This window comes from Oryza sativa, chromosome 6 (genome assembly GCF_034140825.1).
Source record: "Oryza sativa Japonica Group chromosome 6, ASM3414082v1".
In the NCBI taxonomy this organism is placed as follows: Eukaryota; Viridiplantae; Streptophyta; class Magnoliopsida; order Poales; family Poaceae; genus Oryza; species Oryza sativa.
In genome coordinates this window covers 23921964-23949849 of record NC_089040.1, presented here as the reverse complement: position 1 = coordinate 23949849, position 27886 = coordinate 23921964, and the positions used below count along the sequence as shown (strand labels likewise).

General features: G+C 46.4%; 2 protein-coding genes across 4 annotated transcripts; one reads left to right on the top strand and one right to left on the bottom strand.

Annotated features, from left to right (window-relative positions):
• Positions 1-71: 71 nt before the first annotated feature.
• Positions 72-23352, top strand: LOC107277593 (uncharacterized). Of its 3 annotated transcripts, none has more exons than XM_066311849.1 (11): positions 72-321; positions 1325-4535; positions 10472-10639; positions 10761-20554; positions 20653-20743; positions 20835-21692; positions 21778-21986; positions 22092-22386; positions 22463-22561; positions 22634-23022; positions 23110-23352. In XM_066311849.1, the coding sequence occupies exons 8-11, from the start codon at positions 22357-22359 to the stop codon at positions 23153-23155; spliced, it is 564 nt and encodes a 187-aa protein (XP_066167946.1). In that variant the 5' UTR covers positions 72-321; positions 1325-4535; positions 10472-10639; positions 10761-20554; positions 20653-20743; positions 20835-21692; positions 21778-21986; positions 22092-22356; the 3' UTR covers positions 23156-23352. The 3 variants fall into 2 exon arrangements, 1 of the variants encoding a protein (XP_066167946.1); XR_010742167.1 differs by having other exon boundaries at positions 1607-4535.
• On the bottom strand, positions 601-4294 carry LOC107276401 (receptor kinase-like protein Xa21). Its single transcript, XM_015786889.3, has 2 exons — positions 1189-4294; positions 601-1095 (listed from the first exon to the last, which is right to left on the bottom strand). The coding sequence occupies exons 1-2, from the start codon at positions 4292-4294 to the stop codon at positions 743-745; spliced, it is 3459 nt and encodes a 1152-aa protein (XP_015642375.2). The 3' UTR covers positions 601-742.
• Positions 23353-27886: the final 4534 nt, after the last annotated feature.

Below are 27886 nucleotides of genomic sequence, written 5' to 3'. Positions count from 1 at the left end.
AAAAAAAGAAGAAAAAGCTCGCCGTGCCCCGTCACCGTCTTTTTTACCTCCGTGTCTACTTGTGCTTGATTGACGGTTGTGATTTTTTTTAAAAAAAAGAAAAAAAAAGCTCGCTGTGGTCCGTCCATCCACCGCACGGCCGGCGACACCGGCGATTGCCAGGGCTCGTCGGCGAGCGGCGGTGCCGGCCGAGGTGCTGGGCTGCTAGCGCGAGACGAAGCGGAACGAGCTGTGGCGGCGAAACGCGGCCGCCGAGGCCCAACTGTCCAAGCAGCGGCAGCACGCGGGCGGCGCCACAACCAGGGCTTCCGCGACCATGAGGTACACGCTCATTCACTCATCCGTCTGTCTGATTGATTTGTGGTTGGGATTTTGGGCTGGATTAGGCTGCGCTAGCTAGATCGATCTGAATGTGCATCCATCTACACTCTGCTCTACTTCTGATTGGGCGAATTTCGCGCTTGATTCATGCCCGAATCGGATGTCTCGGTCCCAATCTGACACAAAATCAGCCTCTAGAACATCCAGTTGGCTTCAATCTGATGCTAGTTGTGCTAATCGATTTAGCTCTGGTTGCTTGAACTGCGCTTGTAGTTATTCAATTTGAAGAGTTAAAAGGAATGTGGCACGAATGCTAATGCCACTAATTATGTTGGTTCAAAAAAAAAAAGGGAAAAGAAAAGCTACTAATATGTTACATTACTATTCTTCTATACATGAAATTGCCAAATCTTAATTTGCCTCATCTGACACCCATGTTTGAGGCTGCATGTTTGATTCTAAGAATCATGGTAGAAACCTGCCCCATTTCTGGCCGCTCTCTAGGCAATGCCATTGAACATGAGAGTCCTATTTTAACCAATGGAACGAAACACCTCTCCATCATATCGGCTACACTGATATCATCTTGTAGCATTGTGGGATCAACAACCTCGTGAGTATTATCGGGCAATGCTCTATCAACAAAATCATGCAGGGTTGTGTCACCATTAAAATTTTCATCGGTAGGACTGCTACCTGTTACCATTTCTAAGAGAAGGATTCCAAAGCTGTAGACATCACCCTTGGTTGAGATATCTTCGTTCATACCATACTCTGCATTCAGATTTATAGAAATCATAAAATTAGAAACCAGACACCATGTGTACCATAAATAGAATGAACAACTTACAAATTAGCTTATCTCACCCGGTGGAATATATCCAATAGATCCTTTTAGACAAGCCAAGCTTGTTGATATATCTTTATGTGCATTCGATCTTGTGTATACAAATCTTGCTAGGCCAAAGTCACTGACGTGTGCAACCATGTCACTATCCAACAGAATATTGCTTGGCTTCAAATCACAATGTACTAATGGCAATTCACACTGGTTATGAAGATAATCCAAAGCAAATGCTACATCCAAGGCGATATTAATTCTCTGTCTTAAAGTCAGAACCTTTGTTTGACTACTATGTTCATGGGATTTTGGATGTAACCACATATCTAGATTCCCATTTGGAAAATATGGGAACACTATAGCCTTGAAGTCTGCCCCAGTTGAATCCACAGAAGAACATAGAGTAATAATTTTCACGAGATTTCGGTGGCGGACATTTTGTAGGGTTTCACACTCGGCAACAAAGCTCTTATTAGATCCATGGATATCAAGGTTAAAAATCTTGATGGCGATATGTTCTTCCTGAAGATGCAGATTGCCCTTTTCTTTGAAAGGAAAATGCAGATTGCCCTTATAAACTGTACCAAATGATCCTGAGCCAAGTAAGTTAGTTGAAGAGAATCTATTTGTGGCCTTTAGAACATCTTCATATGTTATGTTCCTGTGCTCATTCAGCTGTTGTACATGTGGCTCTGCTTGCATTCTCTTCATACAAATAATTTTTGCAAGGCATAATAAAGTGAAAGTGATAGCAACAATTGGTATTACTATCGTTAGGACTAGAACCAATGACCTACTATGGTTCCTTTTCTTGTCAACCAATTTTGAACAAAGAGGCATACCTGTCGTTGGAGTTTCTGTGCACAGATGGTCATTTCCTTCAATTGACACCACACTAGCATTGGCAAAAATACCACTGCTTGGCACCACTCCATGAAAATTATTGAATGATAAGTTGAGAACTTGCAAAGAACGCAACAACGTTAGAAACTGTGGAATTTCTCCCGATAAGTTGTTATGAGATATATCCATCACCTTGATGCCTAACATGTTCACAAATGTTTGCGGAATGCTTCCTACAAAGAAGTTGCTTTGCATCTCAAGATACTCTAGAACCACGCATTGACTAAGAGTGGATGGGATATCTCCAGACAATCTGTTGTATGAAATGATAAGCTTATTCAGATTGACAAGGTTGCCTACTTCATCTGATATGCTTCCGGACAAGTAATTGTATGACAAGTCTAACACCATTGAAAGTGAAGAAATTTTAAAGATTGTCTCTGGTATTGTTCCATTTAGTGAATTGTGAGCAAGGTTGAGTATTTCGAGTTGAGTACAATACCCTATACTCAGAGGTATGCTTCCACTCAAGTTGTTCCTATCCAAATTTAGATAATTCAGCTGAACAAGTTTCCCAATGTTGTCTGGGATTTGACCAGAGAGTCTGTTTTGAGCAAAGGACAGAATGCCTAATTTGTGCAAATTTCCGATTGTTAGAGATATATTTCCAGTCAATTGATTGTAATCCATGTACAACTCAGTGAGGCTCTTAAGATTGCCGATCTCTTGTGGTATAGGTCCGGAAATTTTATTATTTCTTAGCCACAACCGTTGGAGACTACTAGATAGATTGCCAACAGAACTTGGCAGGTTTCCTTGAAGATTGTTCCCATCCAACATCAGCTTAGTCAATCTTGTGCAATTTGAAAGTGACGAGATAAAGCCCCAGTCGCCTGCTTCTAGCATGTTGTATGCCACATCAAGGTCCTCCAAGTTTGTCAGTGATCCAAAGGATGGCATGATTCCAGTTAACTTGTTTTCAGCTAGGTAAAGCATTTGTAGATGGGTTGAATTGAGAAGAGAGGTTGGAATTGAGCCCTTAAACTTGTTTGCTAATAGAATCAAGCCTTCAATGTTTGGGAGTGTATAGCCGATCTCTAAAGGTAATCTTCCGGTGAGTGAGTTATTTGCCACAGTAAGAAATGTCAGGGATGACATATTGAAGAGGGGTGGTGGAATTGTCCCAGAGAAATTGTTCAAAGTCAACATCAATGTCTGTAGCGTTGGAATATGTCCTAAGCTCTCTGGTATGCTCCCATCTAAACAATTCTGTGAAAGGCGAAGATAAAGTAGGGAGGAAAGGTTCCCCAGAGAGGAAGGTATTGTTCCTGTGAGACAGTTTTCTCCTAAATCAAGATATTGAACTTGTGGAGAGACGGTTTTAACAGGTGGTATAGAACCGGAAAAATTGTTCTGGTTGAGGTAAATGCCGTTAAGTGACAACGTGTTGAGTAGAGCCTTTGGGAGTTCTCCACTGAGACTATTGCTATTGAGAATGAGTTGTTGGAGAGATGAACTATTCAACATGGGCTTTGGGATCCCTCCGGTAAGAGCATTCTTCCCAAGATTGACATATGTGAGTGTAAGGCTACTGCCCAAAGAGGGTGGTATGTCACCTGAAAGTCTGTTGTTTGCCAGGAAAAGTACACTCAGTTTAGGAAGGTCCCCAAAAGCAGAGGGGATGCTCCCTTGGAGCTTGTTGTTGCCAAGGAGAATTTGTTGAAGATGCACACATTGACTTAGACTAGGTGGAATCTCACCTTGCAGGGAATTGTTCTGCAGATCTAGGATCTGAAGTTGTGAACATGAAGAGAGTTCTGATGGTATGTTACCTTCCAGAGAGTTCATGCTGAGGTCGAGGTTCTGGAGTTCGTTCAGGAAGCCAAGCTCAGACGGTATGCCGCCATGGAAGCTATTGTTTGATAGTTGCAGCCTTGTAAGAGAGGTGATGTTGGCAATACAAGGTGATATTGAGCCTATGATGCCTTCGGATGGGAGATCAATGGCGATAACACGGCGAGGAGCTCTCCTGCTGCATGTGACTCCATGCCAGTTGCAGGGTAACAAGGATGCATTGTTCCATGAGGCTAGAACTCCAGTTGGACCTGAGAGCTGCGACTTGAAGCAAAGGAGAGCGTCTCGATCAGTCTCAGTTTCATCACTGATGGCTAATGGCTGGAAGAAAAGGAAATGAAATATAAGATGGCAAATGACGCCTGTAGAGAAGACTCTCAAAGCAGCCATTGCTGTTCGTTTTTGAGAGAATGGTGGGAACTTGGAGGATGGCATGATGCATGCTTTTGTAGAAGTTGGAACTGAACATGCTTCAATTATCCCAGTAAAAAAAGTTACTTTTTTTAAGGAAGTCTAAAAAGTGGCTTGAATTGTTTGGGAGTAATTGGAGTAAACGCTTGTACAAGTCACTGTGAGGGTACAAAGTCTGAGCTAAATTATTTGGAAGGTTAACAAAAAAGGGTCGATAATCACTTCCACATCCGTGATCCATCGACGATTCGGCACACCAATACGTGTGAGTTGAAATTTACTGTAACTCATCTTTCCAAATAATTGTTATTGTACACCATTAATCTTCAAACTTTTGACAACTCATTTTCTTTAAAGGTTTTCTAAATACTTAATTAAAATTACCATATTATTAATAAAGCATATTAAATTCTAAACATATTCATTAAACTCTACTTTATATTATTATAACTATTTAAGAGCTATCAGTACTCGAAGTTGAAACGAAGGAAGCACAAATTGTTCATATTACGTATTGGATCGTTGAACCAGATTATTTGTCCCATACTTTAAAAGTACATTATTTTAAAAATAATATCTTTTACTGTTTTGTCTAGATCACTTTAAGTTAGTTGTTAAGTTTATTTATTAAAATATTTACTTTATCACTATACTTAAATAGATAATCCGTGACAACAATCTATCCAATAATTTATTTCAAACTGAGCCACTAGTCTTTTCCTTTTGGTCCTATGATCCTTACTGAAGTGGAGTAGGAGTACTACTCAGTATACTAAGTACTGTTAGTACTCCCTCCATTTAAAAAATATAAAGGGCCTCATCTTTTCGCTTATGCTTATGTTTATCAGCCAAAATTTGAATTTTCAACCTTAAATTTGGTTTTCATCGAAGTTTATTTTTCAGCCTTTGCTTTTAGATCGCTAAGAACACATATTAAAAGTTTATTCACAATTTACTTTTTAGTCTGCAAATATGCCGTTTGGCTTATTCCACAAATAAACGAAACAATGGGGCTGAAAGAGTTTTGGTTGGATGAGATACATCAGTTTGTCCAGATTCGTAATAGTAGGATATGTCCTAACCAAAACTCTTTATATTTTGGCAGTGGCGAACCCAAAGGGTAGTCCATGTAGGCCCAGGACTACCCTAGAATTTGGCCTAGAAAAGACTAGATATTCATTTTTCTTGGCCCATCAAAAAAGTATGGCCTAACAAAAAAAACCCTAAGGGGCTGTTTGGGAGAGCTCCTCTACAAAAAAAATGAGCTCCTCTCCAGGAAATCTTCTCCACCGGGAGCTCCTGGAGCTAGCACCTGTTTGGGTAATAATACATATGGTCCAGCTCCAGATTTGGTAGGAGGAGTGAAAGGACTGTTTTGCCCATGGATCTTGTATGGATGTTGATTACTAATATATAGTGATGTTTAATATTTCTCACAGCCATAACAATAATAAAAAATAAAATATATTACAAAATAGACTTGTTGCAAGACGATACAAGTAGCTATTTCAAGAACGGTACAAAATTAGCTCGAATAGCTAATTTTTTTATAATAAAAAATAAAAAAATTATAAAATAGACTTTTTTCAAGACGATGCAAGCACCTATTTCAATCCTGCTGCGAGAGGTAATGTTGCAGCAAAACGCGAAAACGGCCACGATCGAGCTACACAGTAGACTGGAGAGCGCACAGTCACAGTGCAAAGCAACACGCATGGCAATGCTGCTACTGTACTAGGGAATTGCACCTCCGAGTAGCTAATTTTTTTATCGTAATATTTATTTTACATCTTAATGGAACACATGCAAATCTGCCGCAATTGAGAAACGAGTTGGGAGCAAAATCCGCACAAGGTACCACATTTTAATCAAAGGTTCATAATTGAAGTCCAACAAAGATACATTATCATCTTATGTCTTACAAATCTAGCGCCAAGAAATTGATAAAGCGGTGGCTAGTTCATCACGGAAGAGATCCATAGTTCCTGCACTTCTTTCGGGAGTTGACTCATCAGATGCCGTTCGAGGAACTGCGTATTTGTTGTACCGTTCTGGTATTGTTGGAATAAAATTAGGGTCACGATCAAACCTAGCAAAATCAGGATCCTCACCTCCATGCTCACGAATGTAATTATGAAGGACCATAGCAGCCACAACAATCATTTTTTGCTTGTACATGGGGTAGCACGGCATCTTGTACAGAATTTGCCACTTCATTTTTAGTAATCCAAATGATCGCTCAATAACATTGCGGATGGAAGAGTGCACACGATTGAATTTTTCCATTGGAGTATTGGGTTCCATACCTCTGTGCCACTCTGGTAAATGGTATCTCTCACCTTTGTATGGAGCAAGATAACCGGGACGATTAGGATATCCTGCGTCAACAACATAGTATTTGCCTACAAAAGATAGCATAGTATGATTATTGATACATTTTAGTAACACATGCACAGTTAGCACAAATAGAGAGCATAATACAAGTGTGGTACCTTGTGGAGGATGAGGGAAGAATTTTTCATCCACTCTTAATGCATTGTATAAAACACTTGTGTCATGCATAGCTCCCGGTTGACCCGTTGCAACATAAGTAAAACGCATGTCAAAGTCACAAACGGCAAGCACATTTTGAGTGGGAATTCCAGTTTTTCCAATATATCTAACTTGCTCATCAGGTGACAATGACACACGGATATGAGTTCCATCAAGAGCACCAATACAATCTTTGAAATGGGGAAAAGTTCTTCTATCATCTCTTATCCTCTTATGAACCGAACGAAAATTGGGATCTTTTGGTCGAATGTAATCTTTTGCCATGGCCATCAAAGAATTTAAAACCTCATCAAATTTTCTACTAATGGTTTCACCAGAATGTTTGAACCTATTTTGAGCTCTCCTATTGGACTCATTTCCACCACATGTAAACAGAAACATTGCAAGCATCTCATGAGTACTCATATGCAGGGATGGTTCGAGTCCATACCTTTGCACCAACAAATCATTTAGGTCCAAAAAAAGATCTGTGTTCATACGAAGCTGTGAATGACATTCACCAGGAGTCCGCAATGTCTCTAGCAACCATCCCATGCCACTAAGAATTGATGTCCTTGGTGGATTTTTGTGAAGGTACATATCAGCATAAACTTGAGCTATTTGGGCACCACCTAAAACAAGTTTCCAGAACAAGGTCACCATCAGTAGAGTCCCCTGACTCACTCTCACTTTCACTGTCAGTCACCTGCAGGCCAAAAAAAAAGAGAACAACACTTGTTAGATCACAGCACTTGTTACAAATAGTATAAAAAATAAACTTAACATATATTATATCTGTAGACGCCATCACAGCACTTGTTAAATTATACTAATTAACTTAACACAATCACAGAAAAAAAAAAACTTCATCCAAGTGACATCAATCTGTAGATGCCATTTCTTTTCCCAGCCTTCATCCAAATCCATTCAATCAGACAAACAAGCATGAGTCTAACAGTACTATTATTACACCAAATCCATTACAAATATTTCAAATGGGAGAAATTATGAAATAACAAGAAGGCCTGCATAACAGCAAGTATGGATCATGCTCCATACTTGGCATTGTACTTTCTCCTAAGCCAATTAAACCTAAACTCTTTATTTGGTAGGGTCATAAACATGTCCCTTTGGTCCTTTTTGACAAATAACTCTATAGCAATAAAATGCTCATCACTACCATAATCTGCCCCACAATCCAAAACTAGATCCATGATTTGTTGCACGGTTACTTCATTTGACTTTTTTGATGTGAAAGAGGAGGCTGACTCAGCAATCTTGGTGATTTGTTCTTGAATAACAAGTGCTGTCCCTATCTTTGATTTCTTGCCTTTGTCAAGAACAGCCCGAGATCTTCTCTTTCCAATACCAATGGAAGGAGAAACCTCATGGCACTCCTGGGCCTCGTCATTCATTTCCTCCATGGGGGTCTCTTGGACCTCTTCATCATCAACTACAAGATTATCTTCCTGGACCTCCTCAGTCATGTGCTCAGGTATGATGGGGTTCTCACTCATAGGATTCCAATGATCGGATGCATCATTAATAATGTCAGAAAACATAATGTTAAGGTCATCTACATTCTGCAAGGGTTTCTTCCTAAACTTGCCGCATCCAGGAATATCCTATTCAATTTCAACCATGAAACAATGTGTTAGAAGCAAGCTAATTCTAGTTAATAATTAAGGGGCAGGTATAAAGCTAATTCACCTTTTTTGCCTTTCTCCACCACTCATCATCCATTACAATCACACCTCTTGAGTGATCCCATCCTGTTCCAGTTTGCTGCCTCATTAATTTTTGCCATGCCACAAAATCAGGCTTCATCTTATCCCACTTATTCCTGAGCTGTCGCTTACTCAACTCAATTCCAGTTATTTGGCGAAACAACTGGATCACTTCGTCATAGCCTACGGAGTTCAAATGGGTATTTGGCCTATTTCCTTTCACCACTTGTTGGGCAAACAATTGACAAACAATGGTAGTATGCTCATCAATCCATTCCATTGAATCACCCTGTCCAGTCAAATTAGAGATTTTATAGTTTTCAAGATGCAAATAAATGGACGATTTTAGCTTTCTGAAATAAAAAATATATCACATAACAGAAGGTAATACTTCATCCATATGCTTATGGTTTTGACTACAACCCAAATTAGCTAGCTTCTTCATATCATACACGAAGCACATGAGGTTATACCATTGGATGTCATCCAAATATCAGACAAGTAATTACCTGGTTCGTCGCTCCAGTACGCGGGGGACGAGCTTGCTGCTGGGCAGCGCCGGTCGGCTGGGACCCGCGCCCCAGTGCGACGCCGGCGGGTGAGCAGCCGCGCCCCACGGCGGCTCCGGCGGCAGGGCTGCCGTGCCCCAGGATGGCTCCGACAGCGGGAGGCGGGCAGCCGCGCCCCAGGGCTGCTCCGGCAGCAGGAGGCGGGTGCAGGGCGGCTCCGGCAGCGGGAGGCGGGCAGCCGCGCCCCTGGCCGCGCCACTGGCCGGCAGCAGGAGGCGGGCAGCCGCGCCCCTGGCCGGTTGCGGGAGGAGGGAAGCCGCGCCCGTGGCCATGCTCCAGTCCGGCGCCCATGGTCATCTCGGCGGCCGGGACTTCCTCCTCTAGGCCGGATCCATCTTGGACAGAGGCGGATCCAGCCATCTCGGTGGCGGCGGCTCTAGGGTTGGCGGCGGCGGCGATCTGCCTGCAGACTCGGCGGCGCTCTGGTGGAATCATTTTTTTCACGAATGAGGAACGGGAACGGGGCGGTACTGTGGAATAGAAGCGAATCGTTTTTTTTAACCAATGGCAATGGTGGGTAATTTTTTACCATCTCCATGAGGACATATGACTCCAGGTTTTGGTGGAGTACCCCTTGAGGAGCTCCAGAATATTCCTAGAGATGGAGCTGCGATTTAAGAGCCAGAGCTACTCCACTACTCGTGTTTGGCAAAAAAAACTTGGAGATGGAGCTATTTTCTTGGAGAGGAGTCCTGCCAAACAGCCCCTAACTCTCCAGTCCTGGCCTCTCATTCTCCGTCTCTCCCTGTCTCCTAGTCCACTCCCGACGGCACCACTGCGCTAGCACGGCAGTCGGCAGCAACGCCATCGCTCCGGCGCTCCCGTGTGGTCACGTCCCGCGAGGCTACGACGGTGCAGTGGCACTCCGCCTCTCACCGGCGCGCCCTGGCCTGGGCCTGCTCGCCTTCCATCGTGACTCGCGCCGTGGCGCCGCGTCTAGCCGGCGACCTCCCACCCGATGTGCGCGCCCCGCCATGGCGCCGCTGGCTTCGCGCGCTCGCGCCCTCTCCGCCCCTCGCCGGCGCGCCCTAGCCTTGGCGGCTGGGCCTGCCCACCTTAGCGCCTTCCCGTCGCGACTCGCGCCGCCGCGCTGTGTCCCGCATGACCGTGTCCAACTGGCGGCCTTCCGCCCGACGCGCGTGCCCGCCGTGGCGCCGCCAGCGCCCGGCGTCACTCCCTCTTCGATGAGCAGTGAGCACTTCCTCAGCCCCTCCCCCCATTCTAGAGTTCTAGTAGTAGTAGACGACCAGTACTATCCCCTTCAATAATCAAGTTTTAGATTTCTAGTCGTATGCCATATCAATAGATTACCACAAAATTGTGTGCAACAATAAAAATCATATGACATTTTTACATGGTTTGATGGTTGTCAGGAGATTGAGGCATATGGATAAGAAAGCATTGCGTTACTTTTCCAGAAGCATGAAGCAAAAAAAGTTGCATCTTGTGATCTACCAATCCCACCAGTGGATGAAGGGTCGTCTGTTCCTGCTGTAGTTGATGCTCCAATTGATGAAGACACAATTTACATTGTCATTTAGGTAAGATTTAAACTTATTTGTTATTTTTTATTTGTATTGAACCATTTAAAGTTATATACCGTATCGTTTACCAGATTTTATGTCGAATCATATTGTATTGTATTTGGATTTTTTTTTCTAGGTCTACCCTAGATTCAAATTCTGGGTCCGCCAATTTTGGGATGGAGGGATTACTGAATAACAAACTAATCTAGGATTGACTTGGCGAAATCTGTTAGTCAATGCTAATGCCACTCGATGGAGCATGCGCCAAATTATTTTGCAGCCATCGTCCAGGCCTCCAGGGCTTCAAACATTGATAACGAGATGCCAATCACATTTAACCTGATTGATTTTTCTCCCGAAAAGAAGACTTTGACTGACCGTACTAATGTTGTTCTCACGATCTAAACGCGTGGTTTCTAGTACTCCAACCAATTCGTTACTTCTCATTTAATGTCGTAAGTAAACTTTTTTTTATCTTTATCCATTAATTTCATTCGAAAAGACCTACACTTAAATATTTTTAATTTTTTATCACTATTTGCATAGGTTTTAAGATTTATTTAAATATCAAGGTTTTAAATTTCAAGCAAAAAATCATGAATTTTTTTTAAATATTTTAAAAGTTTGATAATGGTATCATGTATGGCTTTTAAAAAAAGCTCAACTTAAAATACGACTCATGTAAAGAGAAATAAAGAAGAGTGATGTGTGGTGGGGATTTTTTTTTTTTTTTTGGGGAGGGTGGTGTTGTTAAAATGAGAACATAGTAGTTTAGAGCGCTTAATTAAGTGATAAAATGAAACAGTTCAGAAGGAGTAAAATAGATTTAGTATTTCTCATGGTGAATCTAAAGAAACACATGATAAACTATATAAGTTATTGAAGCATATGATAAATGATAAAGATATAAATGTTTTGACTAAGACAAATAAGGTTGTGTTCGGTAGCTACGATTGGATACCTTTCCCCTGCTGATGAAAAATTCGCATCCGGCTGATGGTGCCAAATCTGCGTTTACGTGAACTATGTGGAAACACATGAAGGCCTGAGAGATTTGCTTAGCTCTAGTGCAGGTCCTAAATTTTGATGAGATGCGGGCATGCCAGTTAGTTTGATCCTGTAACTGACAAGATATATAAATTGATGATCAAATAGCCGACCAGCTAACAAACTGATGTAATGATGCTAGCAGATATCGATAGGGGTCTGAGATATTGATTCTGACACTTGGATAAATGACGATATAAATATAATGGAAAAACTTGAGCAATCAACCAATCAACCAATGATAATATAAGAGTAAATTTTGGAAAACTACAACTCTAGTGACAAAACTATCAGTTTGCTGCAACATTAGCGACATGTTTCAGTTTGCTGTAATAATAGCGTGGGAAATTATTACAAAACTGCAACAGTTATATGCTGCTACAGTTGTCACCTAGTATATATATTGATATGTGGAGATAGATTACAGGGACCCCGAATCTACATATTTATACCCATCGGTAGATATTAGTCCTTATTGGACAAGACACAAACATTCCTATAGATAAAATAAAAGATACAAGTCATGATCGGGCTCTAAATAATCTTTCCTGAAAATAAAAGGAAATAAGTAACTCTACCTAATTAATAGATAAACTGTCATGTCGCATCGTCCTTGAACTCAGTCTCTTTTAGATAAGTTTCTTTTAATTGATTAATTTTCTGAACCGAATCCATCGAGAATCTAACTGTTGGTGACTGATGTTTCCATCGACCTATTCCAGAACTCTGAAGCGAATATTGACTCTAGGCTGATGATAATTTTCGGGGCATACCAACTTTTGGCGTTGACACCCTCCTAGCATGTAAAAACGGAGCAACCAAGGGGGCTGCTATATAATGGAATCCTGTTGGGACGGGATGATATCTAACCGGTATCAGGCGATACTTGCGAGGTATCAGGTGATATCTACAAGATATCAGACGATTTCTATCATGTATCATGTGATACTTGCGAAGTATCAGGTGATACTTGCCAGGTATCATGCGATTCTTATCATGTAGAAGGTGATACTTGCGAGGTATCAGGCGATACCTACCAGATATCAGGTGATTTCTACTGGGTATTAGAAGCCGACGACCACTACCGCCCTCCCTCCCTTGGCTCCAGCCACCACCATCGCTCCCTTTCCTGGCTCCAGCCATCGCCGTCTCTCCCTCCCCGGGGTCCGGCCACCGCTATCGCCGCCCCTCCGTCCCCTGGCTCCGGCCACCGCTGCCCCTCCTCTCTTCGTCGATGTCTCCCCTGCCGCCGGCTTGGCCGCGATGCGCCGCTGCCTCGACACGACGCAGACGAGGTCCTCGATGCCGCGGGAGCTTAATGCGCAGGGCTCATCGCCGATGGCCGTGTCCACATCTCGCCGAGCGGGTCCTCTTCCCCGGCCCTCGCCGGCAGCCACCTCCTCCTCACGGCTAAGGCGCTTAGCTCTCTCTCCTCTTTGATAGGCAAGGGGGTGAAAGGGATCCCGTCCCGTCCTGATGGAATCCCTGAAATTTTTACATTTTGGTCCTTTTTGAAAACTTATTTTACAAATAGACCCCTGGGAAAACTTAAATCGGAAATGGTCCTTTTTGGGGCGCCAGAGTGGTTGGCGCCGTACCCCAACATGGCGGTGCCAGCCACACTGGCGCCGTGCTCGTGCCACCGTGGCACTAGGGCTGTCGTGGAGGTGCTGACTGAGCAGAATGGGGGCGCCAGCCACACTGGCGCCGCCCCTCATACCACGGCGCCAGCATGGCTGGCGCGCCCCTCCTATGTGGGCCGACCCCTTAAACCCCATGGGCCCCACCACCTATCTCCTCCCCACTCCCATTTTCGCCCAAGCACCAGCCCGAGCTGAGCAGCAGCAGCTCTCCCCCTCTCTCTCCTCCTCACCTCCCCACCTCAAATTCACTCCATTTGAACTCGTTTTTCGCGGGATTTTTTTTTGGAAATCGAAGAGAAAGGTAGACTCCTTCATTCACCCCTCTTTTTTTTCGTTTTTATTGGTTGAATTTGTAGATCGGTGGGTAACCCTAGAACCCCTTTTTTACCCAAATTTGTGATTTTTAGCATTTGTTCTTAGGATTGGCTTGTTGTAGTGCTACATGTTTGCAATGTACTCATTGGTGTCACGATTTTTTTAACCATATATGTGGTAATGTTAATTTTTGGATGGTTTGGTTGGATGGATGGATGAAAAATTATGGTTGAGGCATGAAAGTAATTTTAATTTGATGGACTTGATGCTATAGTCTATAGGTTAAACTTTTAACCATTAATTATATGAAGGTGAAAATTTTGGTTGCATTATATAAATTGATTATAGTTAACTAGAACTAGGTTGGGTTGTATGACGGAGTATTTGTAATATTTCGATGTGTAATGCACTAGTAAACTTGTTGATAGTTGTAGGTGGATTAAATATTTTTTTGGAGTAGTAGCTTTAGGACAATTTAAGTTATGCATTGGTTATAATATGTCGGTTTGGACTACGTTTAGGAATGAAGATTTAATTTTCGTTGCAAAGTTACATTTGATGTTTTGGTGTAGATGGATAGACTTATTCGTGTTTACTACGGTGATAGAGTGGTGGAACCTTATGTTGGTGCACATGTTGAGTTTGAGGATATGTCATTGAAGACCATTTTGTTTCCCACCTACCCAACTCTAGATGAACTAAGGTCACGAGTGAAAGAAGTTCTTGGATGGACCGAGGATAATGTGGAGATTCGTTTTTATGGGAGATACGATATTGGTCAAGGGCATAAGTATATATTAAATGTGATAGGTCAGTTGGAATGGGAAGTTTACTTTGATTTGGTAAAAGAGTCTCAGTTTAGATCTCTAGAGGTGTTTGCATCAAAGTTAGTTCGTACCGTAGAAAATTTGGATCTAAACAAATCTCCTTCTTATCATTACGTTGAGAAGAATTTTGTGACATATTATTCTCGTCGTGGAGGGGGTGCAAGTAAGACTGAGTTGGTACGAGAAGACTTGGAGGGGGAAGGAGAGAAGAAGAGACCTTTGCTTGGAAATAATTTATGGGAGGCAGGACCATCAAAGAGACATTGCGGTACTGATGATGTGGATGCAGCGAGGGAGATGAAAAGGGAGTTAGTACCAGAGGGGCTTGATCTAAGTGAACATTTGTCGGCGAGTGTTCATTGGTCGTCGTATGGAGTCAACCCTGAATACCCGACAGAAGTAGCAGGCCAATATGTGAATCCAGATGATTACTTTGATGTCGAATTAAGTGGTGGTCACGATTCTGTCTCAGTAGAAGTCAATAGAGATGATGTTGACGAGGAGGCAAGTGTTGAGCAATATGATGTTGAATTTGCTGAAGACTCTGATGATGACCGTCCATTTCCTCCACTTACTAATAATGCCAAGTTAGCATTAGAGGAATGTTGTGCGTTTGAGAAGGTGTTTGGGAGGAAGCCGGACATTCCTGAGTTTAGGGACCTAACACATGCCCATGGTGCACTACTAGATGGCGGCATCAACCTAGATCAGTTGTCAGAACCATTTCAGGTGGATGGTCTCAGAAAGGGTTTAGAGTTCCCATCCATGGTCGCAATGAAGCTATGGCTCCAGGAGTACGCCATCGTGCACCATCGTCCATACCGTGTTGTCAATTCTGCCGCAAATAGGAGGTACACTGTTAAATGTGAAAACCCACGGTGCAAATAGAAGGTCCATGCAACTAAGAGGTCTAGTGGCACGTGGAGGATATCACGGGTAGGTAAGGAACATAGTTGTGCTACTGCCGAAGGTTCAGGGAGCCACCGGCAGCTGACATCAAAGTTCATAGCAAATAGGTTATGCAATGCCATAAAACTGCAACCTACACTCTCTGCTTCTGTGTTAGCTTTGTATATATTTGAGGTTTTCCAGTATAGGGTGAAGTATGGCAAGGCTTGGAGGGCACGAGAGGAGGCTATGAAGCTCATTTACGGTGAATGGGGTGAAGCGTATGTCCGTTTGCCCACTTTGCTGCAAGCCATTAAGCAGAGGAATCCCAGTATGGTCTACCACATCGATACTCATCCTGATAGGGTTGTCAACATTGATGGAGTGACCAAGAAAATTTTTATGCGTGCATTCTGGTGCTTTGGTCCTTCATTGAGGTTTTTAAGCATTGTAGGCCAATACTAGCTATAGATGCAACCTTCCTAACTGGGAAATACGGTGGTGCCTTGATGACTGCATTATCAGCTGATGCGGAGGACCAACTTGTACCTTTAGCTTTTGCCTTGGTGGAGAAAGAGAATTCACGAGACTGGTGCTGGTTTATCGATCTTGTCCGACGGGTTGTGGTTGGGCCGCATAGGGAGGTTTGTATTATCTCAGATCGACATGCTGGTATAATGAATGCCATGACGACTCCTGTTCCAGGATTGCCACCGGTTCACCACCGGTGGTGCATGAGGGACTTCAGTGCTAATTTCCACAAGGCCGGTGCGGACAAGCATCAGACAAAAGAGCTCCTAAGAATATGTCAGATTGACGAGAAGTGGATATTTGAGAGGGATGTTGAGGCACTAAGGCAGCGTATTCCCGAAGGTCCTCGTAAATGGTTTGAAGATAAGTTGTTGGATAAAGATAAGTGGTCTCGTGCATACGATAGAAATGGCCGCCGGTGGGGTTACATGACAACCAACATGGCCGAACAGTTCAATAGCGTGCTAGTTGGTGTTCATAAGCTTCCAGTGATGGCCATAGTATCATTTACGTTCATGAAGTGCAATGACTACTTTGTGAACAAACATGATGAAGCTTTGAAGCAAGTCCAGTTAGGGCAGCGTTGGTCCACCAAGGTTGATAGTAAGATGAAGGTGCAAAAAAGTAAGGCGAACAAACACACTGCAAGGTGTTTCGATAAGCAGAAAAAGACATACGAGGTCACAGAGAGGGGTGGTATAACGCGTGGTGGTGTTAGATTCAGCGCAAGAGCCTTCAAAGTTGAAGGTGAGGGGAACTCATGTTCTTGCCAAAGGCCATTGCTCTACCATATGCCTTGCTCACATCTTATACACGTTTATCTGATTCATACAATTGATGAGGAATCTCCCAACCGAATGCCATATCAGTTCTCTTCAAGAGCCGTTGTGTCACGCCCAAAAATTTAGCCCAAATTTCCAGACTATTTTGTGTATTAAATCCCTGTCCAGGACCAGCCAGGGTACACAAAACGACAAGTAATATATAGTTCCAAACGTAAATAAAGCGTAAAATACTTACAGAAGAGGCACTTAGTCCTTATACCGAAACAAACGCAGCAGCAGCGGAAAAAGACGATCCTAGCGGGGCTTCAGCTCCACTCCACAGGCAAAACTCAACTGGGGTCTGAGTTTTGGTCTTCTAACTTCGTCTTCAGCTCAGAAGCACTACACTTCTGAAAAGGGGAAATAATAGCAAGGCTGAGTACAACCACCATACTCAGCAAGCCACACCAATGATGCAGACGTGCAAGGGGATACAAGGACGGTTTGTGGCTATTTGCATAAAGGCGGTTGTAAAACATTTTATTGAGCAAAGCAGTAAAACTATTGAGTAATTAAAGTAGCATTAAATATCCACTGATCAACGCTACACCACGTTGAACAGGCTCAACCAACCCACCTGAACTACAGTGCATTGGGTCGATTTATTAGGGTGGGACTAATCACGGTGAATCTGGTGAACCGCCCATAACCGCGGGTACGGCTATTCGAATAGTTTTACTCTGATCAGAGGTGTACAACTGTACCCACAAGACACAGCCTCACGACACGTTACCGTGCGCCGACATGCCACCACGACATACCGGAAAGAGGCCGTGACAGGACCCTTCGCATAACCCCCTCTAGCCAAGCACACCACACCTCAGGTTTCACCCCTGTCCCCAGCGGGCAACGGGCAGTCCCCTCTCGTGCCTAGGTGAATCCGGAAGCGACAGAGGCCGTCGCAGGGCCCGCCCCGCTACATCACGCCCACCCTTGCCTGGATGCGTCAGCTAGAGGAAAGCTACACTACAAGCCCAGCCGTTGCCCACGCTGGCTTGTGGAAAGTACGAGGAATTCTTCCAGGGTTTCCCGCGAACCGGTCCTTAACTGCCATGGGCGCGACCATCAAAACCATGCACCCACAACCCACCATTCAGTCGCATTTTAGTTGGATAATTACGACCATGAAACATGGCCAGATGTCTTGAGCACGCAGCTCATTCTGATACTAAAAAGGTCTAATACTGTAATTATCCCATCAACTGAGCTAGTGGTAATTAAGCATGGCTAAGCATAAAGTTCTAGCTAGGTCACATAAGTAACATGAGCTAGTCGATTTATTACCCAAGGTTGACAAAGAACAGATATCAAGTAAACATAGCACAAGCGAGCAGATAGGTAATACCCGGATCCCATGTAATTAGCAAGACATGCAATTTTATTTGCAAACGATAAAACATTTGTAAATTAGGATCAAAATGCACAAGGGGAATGTGTGACTTGCCTTGCTTCTTCGAAACAATCTTCCAGACTCTTTTCCTCGCGACCGCGGACTTCCGAAACGACGGATTCTACACGCTGGCACGCAAAACGAGGAAAAACTTTAATAAAAACCAAGGAAACAGTACATAAAAAGTAAACAAACATGTAGAGCTCAATTTTAGATGAATTTTGCAAGTTGAATGGCTCAATTCGGAGTTCGAATGAATTAGATATGAATTTTAGAAGTTTTGAGCCATTTATATGAATTTCTAGAATTATTACGAATTATTGCGCAATTATTAAATATTTTTACAAAGGAAAAAGGCTGCCGCTGACGTCATCAAGTGAGGCCGGCGCCGATAGGCGGGCCCCACACGTCAGCGAGACGAGGAGGCGGTCCACCGTGGACCGGGACCACAAGGACGGTCCACCGCCGGTCCACGGGTTGGATGGCCCAGGTCGGCCAAGCCGATCGGGCGGCTGAGGAGAGCGATGGCCGAGCACGGGCACAGCCGGGGCTGGCCCGATCGACCACAGAGGGCGGCGGCGCGCAGCGTGGGAAGCGGCAAGAGGAAGCGGAGGCAGAGAGGGAGAGGGAGGTGGCGGAGCTCATCGAGGGGCACGGCGACGGCGAGAGCAGCCGGCGGAGGGAGGCGGCGGTGCTCCTCGGGTCGACAACACGGAGGGGCTCCCGGCGGTGGAAGGTGTCGGTCGAGCGGCGGCCGGGGAAGAGCGTGACGCGGCGAGGGAGGCGATGCGGCTGGCGCGTCGCGGCGGCAGCCGGGGTGATGGCGAATGGCGACCGGAGGCGGAAAAAGGTGGCCGGTAGGGTGGCGTGGTGGGGAGGTGGTTCTGGTGGTGGAAGGGAAAAAGGGATGGGCGGCCGGGCTTGCCCTCGCGGTGGTGGATCTAACAGAGGCAGTGGCGCGGCTTGAGGTGGTTGAGGATGGCGGCTAGAGGCAGCCATAGGCGGTAGGCGGTGGTAAAGCTCGGGTCGACGGTGGAAATGGCGCTGCGGGGGTGGAAGGGAGAACGGAGTGGATGCCGGGGTGGAGCTCGGCACGGCGATGCCGATGGTGCGAATGGCGAGGTGCGGCGACGACGAGAGCGACGATGGTGGGCGGCTGAAGTCGGCGGCGGAGGGGGAGAGAGGTGGTGCACGAGGCGGCGGTGTTCCGGAGGCGGAGAGGGGAAATGGAGTAGAGGCCGGGCTGCGGCACGGCGACGCGAAGCCGACGGTGGTGGCGGATTGGCGCGGCGGTGGGTGGAGCAGCGGTGGCGCGCGGCTGGAGATCGCCGGCGAGCGGCGGCGATGGGGATCGGTGTGGAGAGCACGGTAGAGGGCGGGGGGACTCGGGAAAATGGGGAAAAAGGAAGAGGAGGCCACGGGGATTGATTTTATAGCTCAAGGGGACGAGGAGAGGGCCGGGGAGCGGCGGATTTCGAGGGGGAGTGGGGCGGCGTTGGCGGGGAAGTGGGGCGCCGACGTGGGGTGGTGGCGGCTCGGCCAGCACTGGTTTTTGTGGGACGAGTGGGGGAAATGGTGGAAGACGTGGAGGTGATCGTGCCCACGTCGTTGGATGCGAGCTCTGGTGCGGGTGGGCGCCGGATTTTGCGGCGACGTGGGCGGCAATGGCAGTTGGGGTTGGCCGGCGAGAGGTAGGAGGAGGAGCTGACGGGTGGGGCCCACGGTCCCACCTGTCGGCCGGATGGAGAGAGAGGAGGGAAACCAGGGGACGTAAAGTAGACTTTCACAAGGCGCGGGCCGGCCGAGAGAGGGAGGAGGCGCGCGGCCCACGGGAGAGGAGGGGAAGGCTTGGGCCAAGCCCAAAAGGGAGGGGAGGGGATTTTATTTGTTTTCTTTTTTTATTTAAATTGAGTTAAATGATCTTTGTGACTTTAAAAATACTTCTTGAGCTCCGAAAACTCACGGAAAATTCTGGAGAGTATGTTAGGGCGCAAAGAATATTACAAAATATTCCCGGCCAATAATTTTTAAAGGAAAATTTAATTTCCTCCATATTTTCACTTGATTAAATTGATTTAAATTTTATTTAATTTCTAGAAAATGCATTATTTAATGATTTTTAATCCCGAACGAAAATCGGGGCGTTACACGTTGTGAACACATGGGCAAGTCGCTTTGAGCCATACCTCGACCCCACACAGTGGCCACCGTACGATGGTGAAGAATTTGTTGCTGACCCAAATTTGAAGATTAAAACAAGAGGGAAGAGGAGATCGAAACGATTCAAGAATGAAATGGACTCGGGTCTGGGTGGTTCTGGAAGGAAACCACCTTCATGCGTTCAACTTGATGCTGCGCCGGTGCAAAATAGATGCTCGTTGTGTCACCAGGAGGGTCACAAGAAAACTAAGTGTCCTAAGCGTCCAAAAAAGAAGAAGTCCAAAAAAAATATAAGTGTTAGGGAGGTAAATATTTTGTTTTCCTACTCATGTTCTCGCATTCATTTTCTTTTAATGTATGTCACATTGGTAACTAACGGTGAATTTATTACTTTTTCATGTAGGATGGCCGAGGAGGGACAACCGCCGACTTACCCAGCCTTGGAGGCGTACTATGAGGCCCGTCATCGCGAGGCTGCGATCGAGGCGGGGAGGGTATGAATCGGCATTGATTCACTTGTGCATATGTATCGGTAGCGTGTATTTGACATTATATTAACTAATTGATTTACAATTGCTAATGCAGGTACTTCAACCGCTCTGAGTCAGAGCTCATGCCCCTCCAGTGTTCGACGATAGGTACATCCCGTACCTAAGGGCGGCCGGGTTGCTCGGGGTGGCCTTGGTCGTGAGCAGAGGAATGCCAGTGTTCAACGCTCCTGCGTTGACAGCACTTGTGGACAGATGGAGGCCTGAGACACACAGCTTCCACCTCCCCAGTGGTGAGATGACCATCACTCTACAGGATGTGGCTATGATCTTGGCCCTCCCATTACGGGGGCATGCCGTGACGGGCAGGACAGAGACTCCTGGATGGCGTGCACAAGTGGAGCAGCTGTTTGGCATTCCACTGAACATTGAGCAGGGGCAAGGGGGGAAGAAGAAGCAGAATGGAATACCCCTGTCTTGGCTGAGTCAGAACTTCTCACATCTTGACGACGACGCTGAGCCATGGCGTGTTGAGTGTTATGCCCGTGCATACATCTTGCACTTGTTGGGAGGGGTTCTGTTTCCTGATGCTGGGGGTGACATTGCTTCGGCGATATGGATTCCTTTGGTCGCCAACCTTGGTGATCTAGGCCGTTTCCGTTGGGGCTCAACAGTGTTGGCGTGGACATATAGAGAGCTCTGTGAGGCCTGTTGTCGTCAGGCACCATCATCCAACATGAGTGGTTGTGTGCTATTGATTCAGCTGTGGATGTGGTTAAGACTACCGGTTGGAAGGCCTAAGTGGAGGCAAAGCTTCACTCCTTGGCCCTACAATGAGCCAGATATGGAGAAGACAGTGGCCTACCTTTTTGAGAGTACTGCCACTGCACATGCTCACCGGGATGTGGCATATAAGCATTATGTCAATGAGATGGACTGCTTACAGCCTCAACATGTAAGTACTTCCAATATCACTTCTAGTTAGACATTTACTTCTTTAATTGAGATACTAACCAACGACATCTCTTCAACTTTTGCAGATTGAGTGGTTACCATACCACACAAATGAGGCTTCAAGCCTGACCCTGAACTCGATGTGCAATCGAAACTCTGACTATTTCATGTACCAGTGCCCATTGATTTGTTTCTGGGCAGTTGAGTACCACCTTCCGCACCGTGTCATGCGACAGTTCGGGAAGAAACAAGATTGGCCGGTAGAGGACATCTCAACTGGAGTTGAATTACCCAAGTAAATATTTCTTATCTTTGTTTGCTTTCATTGTCAATGTTCAATTTTGTACCATTTAACCCTTGTCGATGCTCACTATTGTTTCATCACCTTCTACTTGTCTAGGTATGACAGGGTGAGAACAAAGAAGGTGAAAGACTGGGGGCTAGAGCATAATAGATACATTGATGAATGGAGGACAGCCGGAAGGAATGACAGGTACATCGAGACTATACACCAAAATCATATTTTCTCAGAGTACCTTCGTTGGCTGCATAGGACATATAGACTGTTCCTCCGCCCTACTTGAACGGAAGCCGACATAGAGGATGACCGCGACTCCGATGAGGGGCGGAATCCCTATGATGTCCAGACTAGAGTTGGATATCAAATGGAGCACGCCCCACTTAGAGACAGAGGCGTAAGTTTTCTTGCATTTGTCAAAGTTATTTCCATTTGCACCCTAGACCCTAACATATATCTTCTCACGCTTTCAGTCGAGAGAGCTCCTCAGGAGTGTGAATGAAATGGGGCATGCCCTCCAAGCTCCGAGGGGTGGTGAGGACACGGAGAACACACTCCGCAATGTTTTAGAGGTAAAATTTATTTAGCACTTTGCATTACTTGAGTTATGCCTAACAAACTTCTTGTTTTTTTTTGAAATGCAGAAAGTTCGTCAAAGGTGCCAGAAACTTGCAGCAAGATTAGGTTGCAGGTCGGTTGGATTGGACGACGTGTACCAACCGCGGAGACTACCACCACCACTACCTCTATCCGCGCGTCCAAGTACCGCTCGACACTCCATCAGGATAGAAGAGCGTGAAGGAGTTGGTGGCTCGTCCTCGTCACGCATTAAGCAAGGGAGGAGAAAGGGGAAGGCGCCGGCTCCACCTAGCGACGACGATGACGATGAGGACGAGGAGGATGAGGACTACGTCGCACCAGACGCCGAGGAGATAGACATGTCGCATATAGACATGTCGCAGCTTCCCGACGCGCCTCAAGGGACGCAACCCACGCAATACAACTTGCGATCCACTCGGGCAGCGAAAAAGAGGTAAAATGAGCTTACCATTCTCAAATGTTATTTGATTTCCCTTATTTTGTTTTTAAAATGTTTTAAACATTGGATTTTCAAATGTAGGTACACTCCGGGCTCGCAAGCAATTCGGCGCCAACGGAAGAAGTGATTTGTATGAAGTTAATCTATTGGTTGGTAGTATGACATATGTGGTGCACTATGTGATATAAAATGTGATGGACTATGTGAGGACTATGTGATGGACTTTTGACATTGTTTCATGTGTGGAATATAGGATGGACTTTTGGCATTGTTTGATGTGTGGGATATGTGATGGACTTTTGGCATTGTTTGATGTGTGGAATATGTGATGGACTTTTGGCATTGTTTGATGTGTGGAATATGTGATGGACTATGTGATGGACTTTTGGCATTGTGATTTGTGCAATTGGAACTTGTTTTAGTCTGTACGAATCTGTGAATTATGATTTGAATTGCGAACTGTGAATTGGTACATTTGTGTAATATGGATCTTCAATTTGCAGGGAGGCAGAGGGCGGCGCCAACCACCCTGGCGTCGCGGTTGGGGAGGGCGGCGCCAGCCAGTGCCGCGAGGCAGAAGGGTTTCGAGCTGGGGGGAGGGCGGCGCCAGCTACCCTGGCGCCGTGGTCCATGAGGGCGGCGCCAGCCGAGGCCCGGAGGCAGAAGGGCTTCAATGGGGGGAGGAGGGGGGCGCCAGCCACCCTGGCGCCGCGGTCTGGGGGGGCGCCAGCCGTTGCCCGGAGGCAGAACAGGGCGAAAATTTTGAGGGGGGAGAAAGTTGGTGGGGCCCGCAGAGGAGGGGCGCGCCAGCCATGCTGGCGCCGTGGTATGAGGGGCGGCGCCACTCTGGCTAGCGCCCCTTTCGGCCTAGTCAGCACCTCCACGACAGCCCTATTGCCACGGTGGCACTGGCACGGCGCCAGTGTGGCTGGCGCCGCCATGTTGGGGTACGGCGCCAGCCACTCTGGCGTCCCAAAAAGGACCATTTCCGGTTTAAGTTTTTTTGGGGTCTATTTGTAAAATAAGTTTTCAAAAAGGATCAAAATGTAAAAATTTCAGGACTGTTGTGCGGAGCTTCCCTTGCGTCAGAGCTGTCCACCAGTGCAAGGCAAAGAGATGCGCAGAGGATGGCTAGTGCCAGAAGGCCGGAACGGGTAGCTCCCATGGTTCCCATCCACAAACCTTCCTAGTTTCCTGCTTAAAGCACAGTTTTCTCTCTGTTTTTTTTTTTCTACTGGCCTTGCTGGCTGACCAGATGGATCCCTCATGCTCCGCTTTTAACGGGGCTTTAGGTTGCGTTTTATTGAAGCCTACCTGTAACTGTGTGTGGTATATGCTGCTCTGTCAAGACTATTCAGCGGAAGGCTAGGACCGTTGTTTTGAACCAACGACGGATTATCACGCTTTCCAAGTTCATTGATGGTAAGATTTTGAGGGGAAAAAAACCATCTGGATTTATTAGAGAACTTCTCTAAAATAACCTTTTAAGTTTCTAACATTTAATTGATTCATTTCTGCCCTCAATAATTGTCATATCAACTCAATTTCAGCCATCGTCCACCGGCACTTTAGGAGAGGAATAGATAGTATGAAACAATGAATTGCATGATCACCTAGACTTCGATAAGTGACTTGTATAGCCGTCTTCATAACTGCCTTCTTAGGACACTGACAGAACAACTAGCCATTGAAAGTCAGTATCATAATGTGCCATTTACTCATTTGTAATAGTTAACAATGTTAAAATTTAGGTTAGCTCACCGTGGAAAAGTCTATAGGTGCTAAATTTTTCTTAGTGGATCTTACTAACTGTGATATGTCATTCTAAGTATATCTCGATTTTTTTATAACTTTTATATAGATATAAATCAAACGCTTGTTATCATTGTTAGTAAGAGTTTGTGAAAAAAAAAATTGTACGTGTGCCATTTCTCACTATGGATTGCATAGATAAATTTTGCCAAGGAAATCCATTCTTCTAATCTCTGCAAAGGCCCATCAGTAAAATGAAGGCTCATTCGTGTATTTGCTTGACAGGTAGGCTGATCCTTCCCAGGACTCGCTGCATGACGAGACAGTACTGAATACTCCATCCACGTCCACGCTACATCTGTTCCCATCGATCTTACGTTCGATGCCACCACAAATATCGCACGCTCAGTGGCCCGGTCTCTTCCTTGCCTCAATATTGGCTGGCCATGCACAACACAAAAGACAACTCGCCAGTCGCCAAGGTAATTTGGCTTGAAGCCAAGCACTACTACAAAAGAGGTCTTTGCATACGGGCGGGAGAGATTTTCGCATGCGGTTGGTGCAACCGCATGCGGGAAATCGTCTGTGAAAATCGCCAACTTTGCATGCGGCCAGGGCACCCTCATGCGAAAATCCGGGCGCTTAAGCCGACCGCATGCAAAGAGAAAAAATCGCCAGAAAAAAATAAAATTCCAAAAAAAAAACCCTAGCCCGCAGGCGGCGGTGCCGCTGCCCGAGCTCGCCGACCGCTCCCGTGCCACCTGCCCCCGCTCCCACCGCCGCCCGCCCCGGTTCCGCCGCCGCCCGCTCCCGCTCCCTCTCCCACCGCCGGCCACCCTCGCTCTCGCCGGATCCGAGTGGGACGAGGCCCGCCACCGCCGGATCTGGACGGGACGAGGCCCGCCGCCGTCGGATCCGGGAGGGACGAGGCCCACGTCGCCGCCCCATCGCCGCCCAGTTGTCGTGGTCGTCGGGATCGTCGTTGGGGTCGTCGTCGCACCGCTCTCGGCCACCTCCGCCCGCCGGATCCGGGAGCCCACTCGTCGTCGGGGTCGTCGTCGTTGTCGCGGGGTCAGCGTCATCGTTGCGCCGCTCTCCGCTACCTTTGCCCGCCAGATTCGGGCGTCCATTCGTCGTCGCCGCCCAGTCGTCGTCGTCGGGGTTGTCCGCATCGGGGTCGCCGCGGTCTAGGAGGGGAGGGGGGGCGCCAGCCGTTGCCCGGAGGCAGAACAGGGTGAAAATTTTGAGGGGAGGGAGAAAGTTGGTGGGGCCCGCAGAGGAGGGGCGCGCCAGCCATGCTGGCGCCGTGGTATGAGGGGCGGCGCCACTCTGGCTGGAGCCCCCTTCGGCCTAGTCAGCACCTCCACGACAGCCCTATTGCCACGGTGGCACGGGCACGGCGCCAGTGTGGCTGGCGCCGCCATGTTGGGGTACGGCGCCAACCACTCTGGCGTCCCAAAAAGGACCATTTCCGGTTTAAGTTTTTTCAGGGGTCTATTTGTAAACTAAGTTTTCAAAAAGGATCAAAATGTAAAAATTTCAGGACTACTAGCAGTAACAACCAGTAGCAACAGCAGAAGGAGATGCGGGGAGCAGAACCGCACTACTGTCATCGCACGTCCAGCGCTCGATCGATCGTCGCCTATTGATTCTCAGTGTGTTTGCTATACGCTCTTACTTCTGCTGGAGATGAGGCCAGGGGGGAGCAGAGCAGGCTGCAGCCAGGTACCAGCCGAGACGCACGGCGACAATAGGAAAACGGCAGTCGCTTAAAATGGGCAGAATGTCGATCTCACCCGGCGCGCGGACTCTCCGCCCGCCCGTAACGTACGACGGCGCAAAAATCTCTTGGTTTCTTGCTGAATGCAACTAGTGGCCTGGCTTGACTCGTTTGATTGTGCCGAGTCTAGAAGAAATTATAGACTGGTCCAGTTGGCATCTCTGGGAGCTGTAGATACGACATGATCCGCCGGGTCTTGCACGGGTTGGCGGCACTCGGCGCTAGCTGACAGTCATCACGCGGTAATCGATCGGCAGAACATGTACGTAATGAGTTGAGCACGCCGTTTGCAGATGATACCGGCAGGGTGCCACACAGTAATCTGTAATCTGTGAGACTGTCTGGACTCGCACTTGCCGTATATTTTTCAGATTTTTATTTTGGAAAAAACGTGCAAGAACAGATTATATTTTAAAATAGATGTAGTTATTCTTTTTTTTTATTTTCAAAAGAGATGAAATAGATATAAATCTTTAGTATCATTGTCTTTCTTGACCCTTGTCCAGGTATATTTCCCAGCTCCTTAATTTAGGTTTAGCCTCATATGAGAGGTTGATGTTCTTAAATGAATGCTTCACCATTCAAAGATGAATTAATATCCGCTAATCCCTCGCACCAACAAGATGATGACAATCAAGAAGCCACATAGGCAAGTTGAGAGAAGAAGACAAAAGATGAGGAACAAACACTACTACAGAAAGACACATAGAGGTCGGCACTATAGGTGCCGGAACAGTTAAAACCGACACCTATAGACTTTTGCTCACCTTGCGCGGTGGAAAAAACAAAGAACCAACACCTTTCACGAACCATAGTTGTCGATCCTAAAGAAAAACTGACACCCCTCCCCATCTCTCTCGCTCTCACTCTCTCTCTCTCTCTCTCTTCACTGCCCCCTCCTCCTCTCCCTCTCGCCTCCCTCCCATAGCGGATCCGGCGATGTCTCCGGCGGCCGCGGGTGGATCTGGTGGTGGTGGGGGCGTCAGGGGCGGCAACTCTCTCCGCCCCCTCTTGCCTCCCTCCCAGGGCAGATCGGGCGGCGGCGGTGGTAGTGGCTCCCTCTGACCCCTCTCGCCTCCCTCCCTCGTCTGAGGATCCGATGGTGGTGGCGACAGCCGAGGGTGGATCCAACGGCGACGGGAGTAAGGTTCTTGGAAGTTCTGTGATGTTTTTAGATGTTGTTGTTGTTGTGATTCTATTATTCCTTTTGTGATTCAATGATGATGATTGTGGTTAATTTTGGGGGGGTAAAGTGTGGTTGATTCGATTCCAAGAAGGAATTAGTATGTGATTAGTGACTTAGTGTTCTTTGTGTTCTTGAATGTT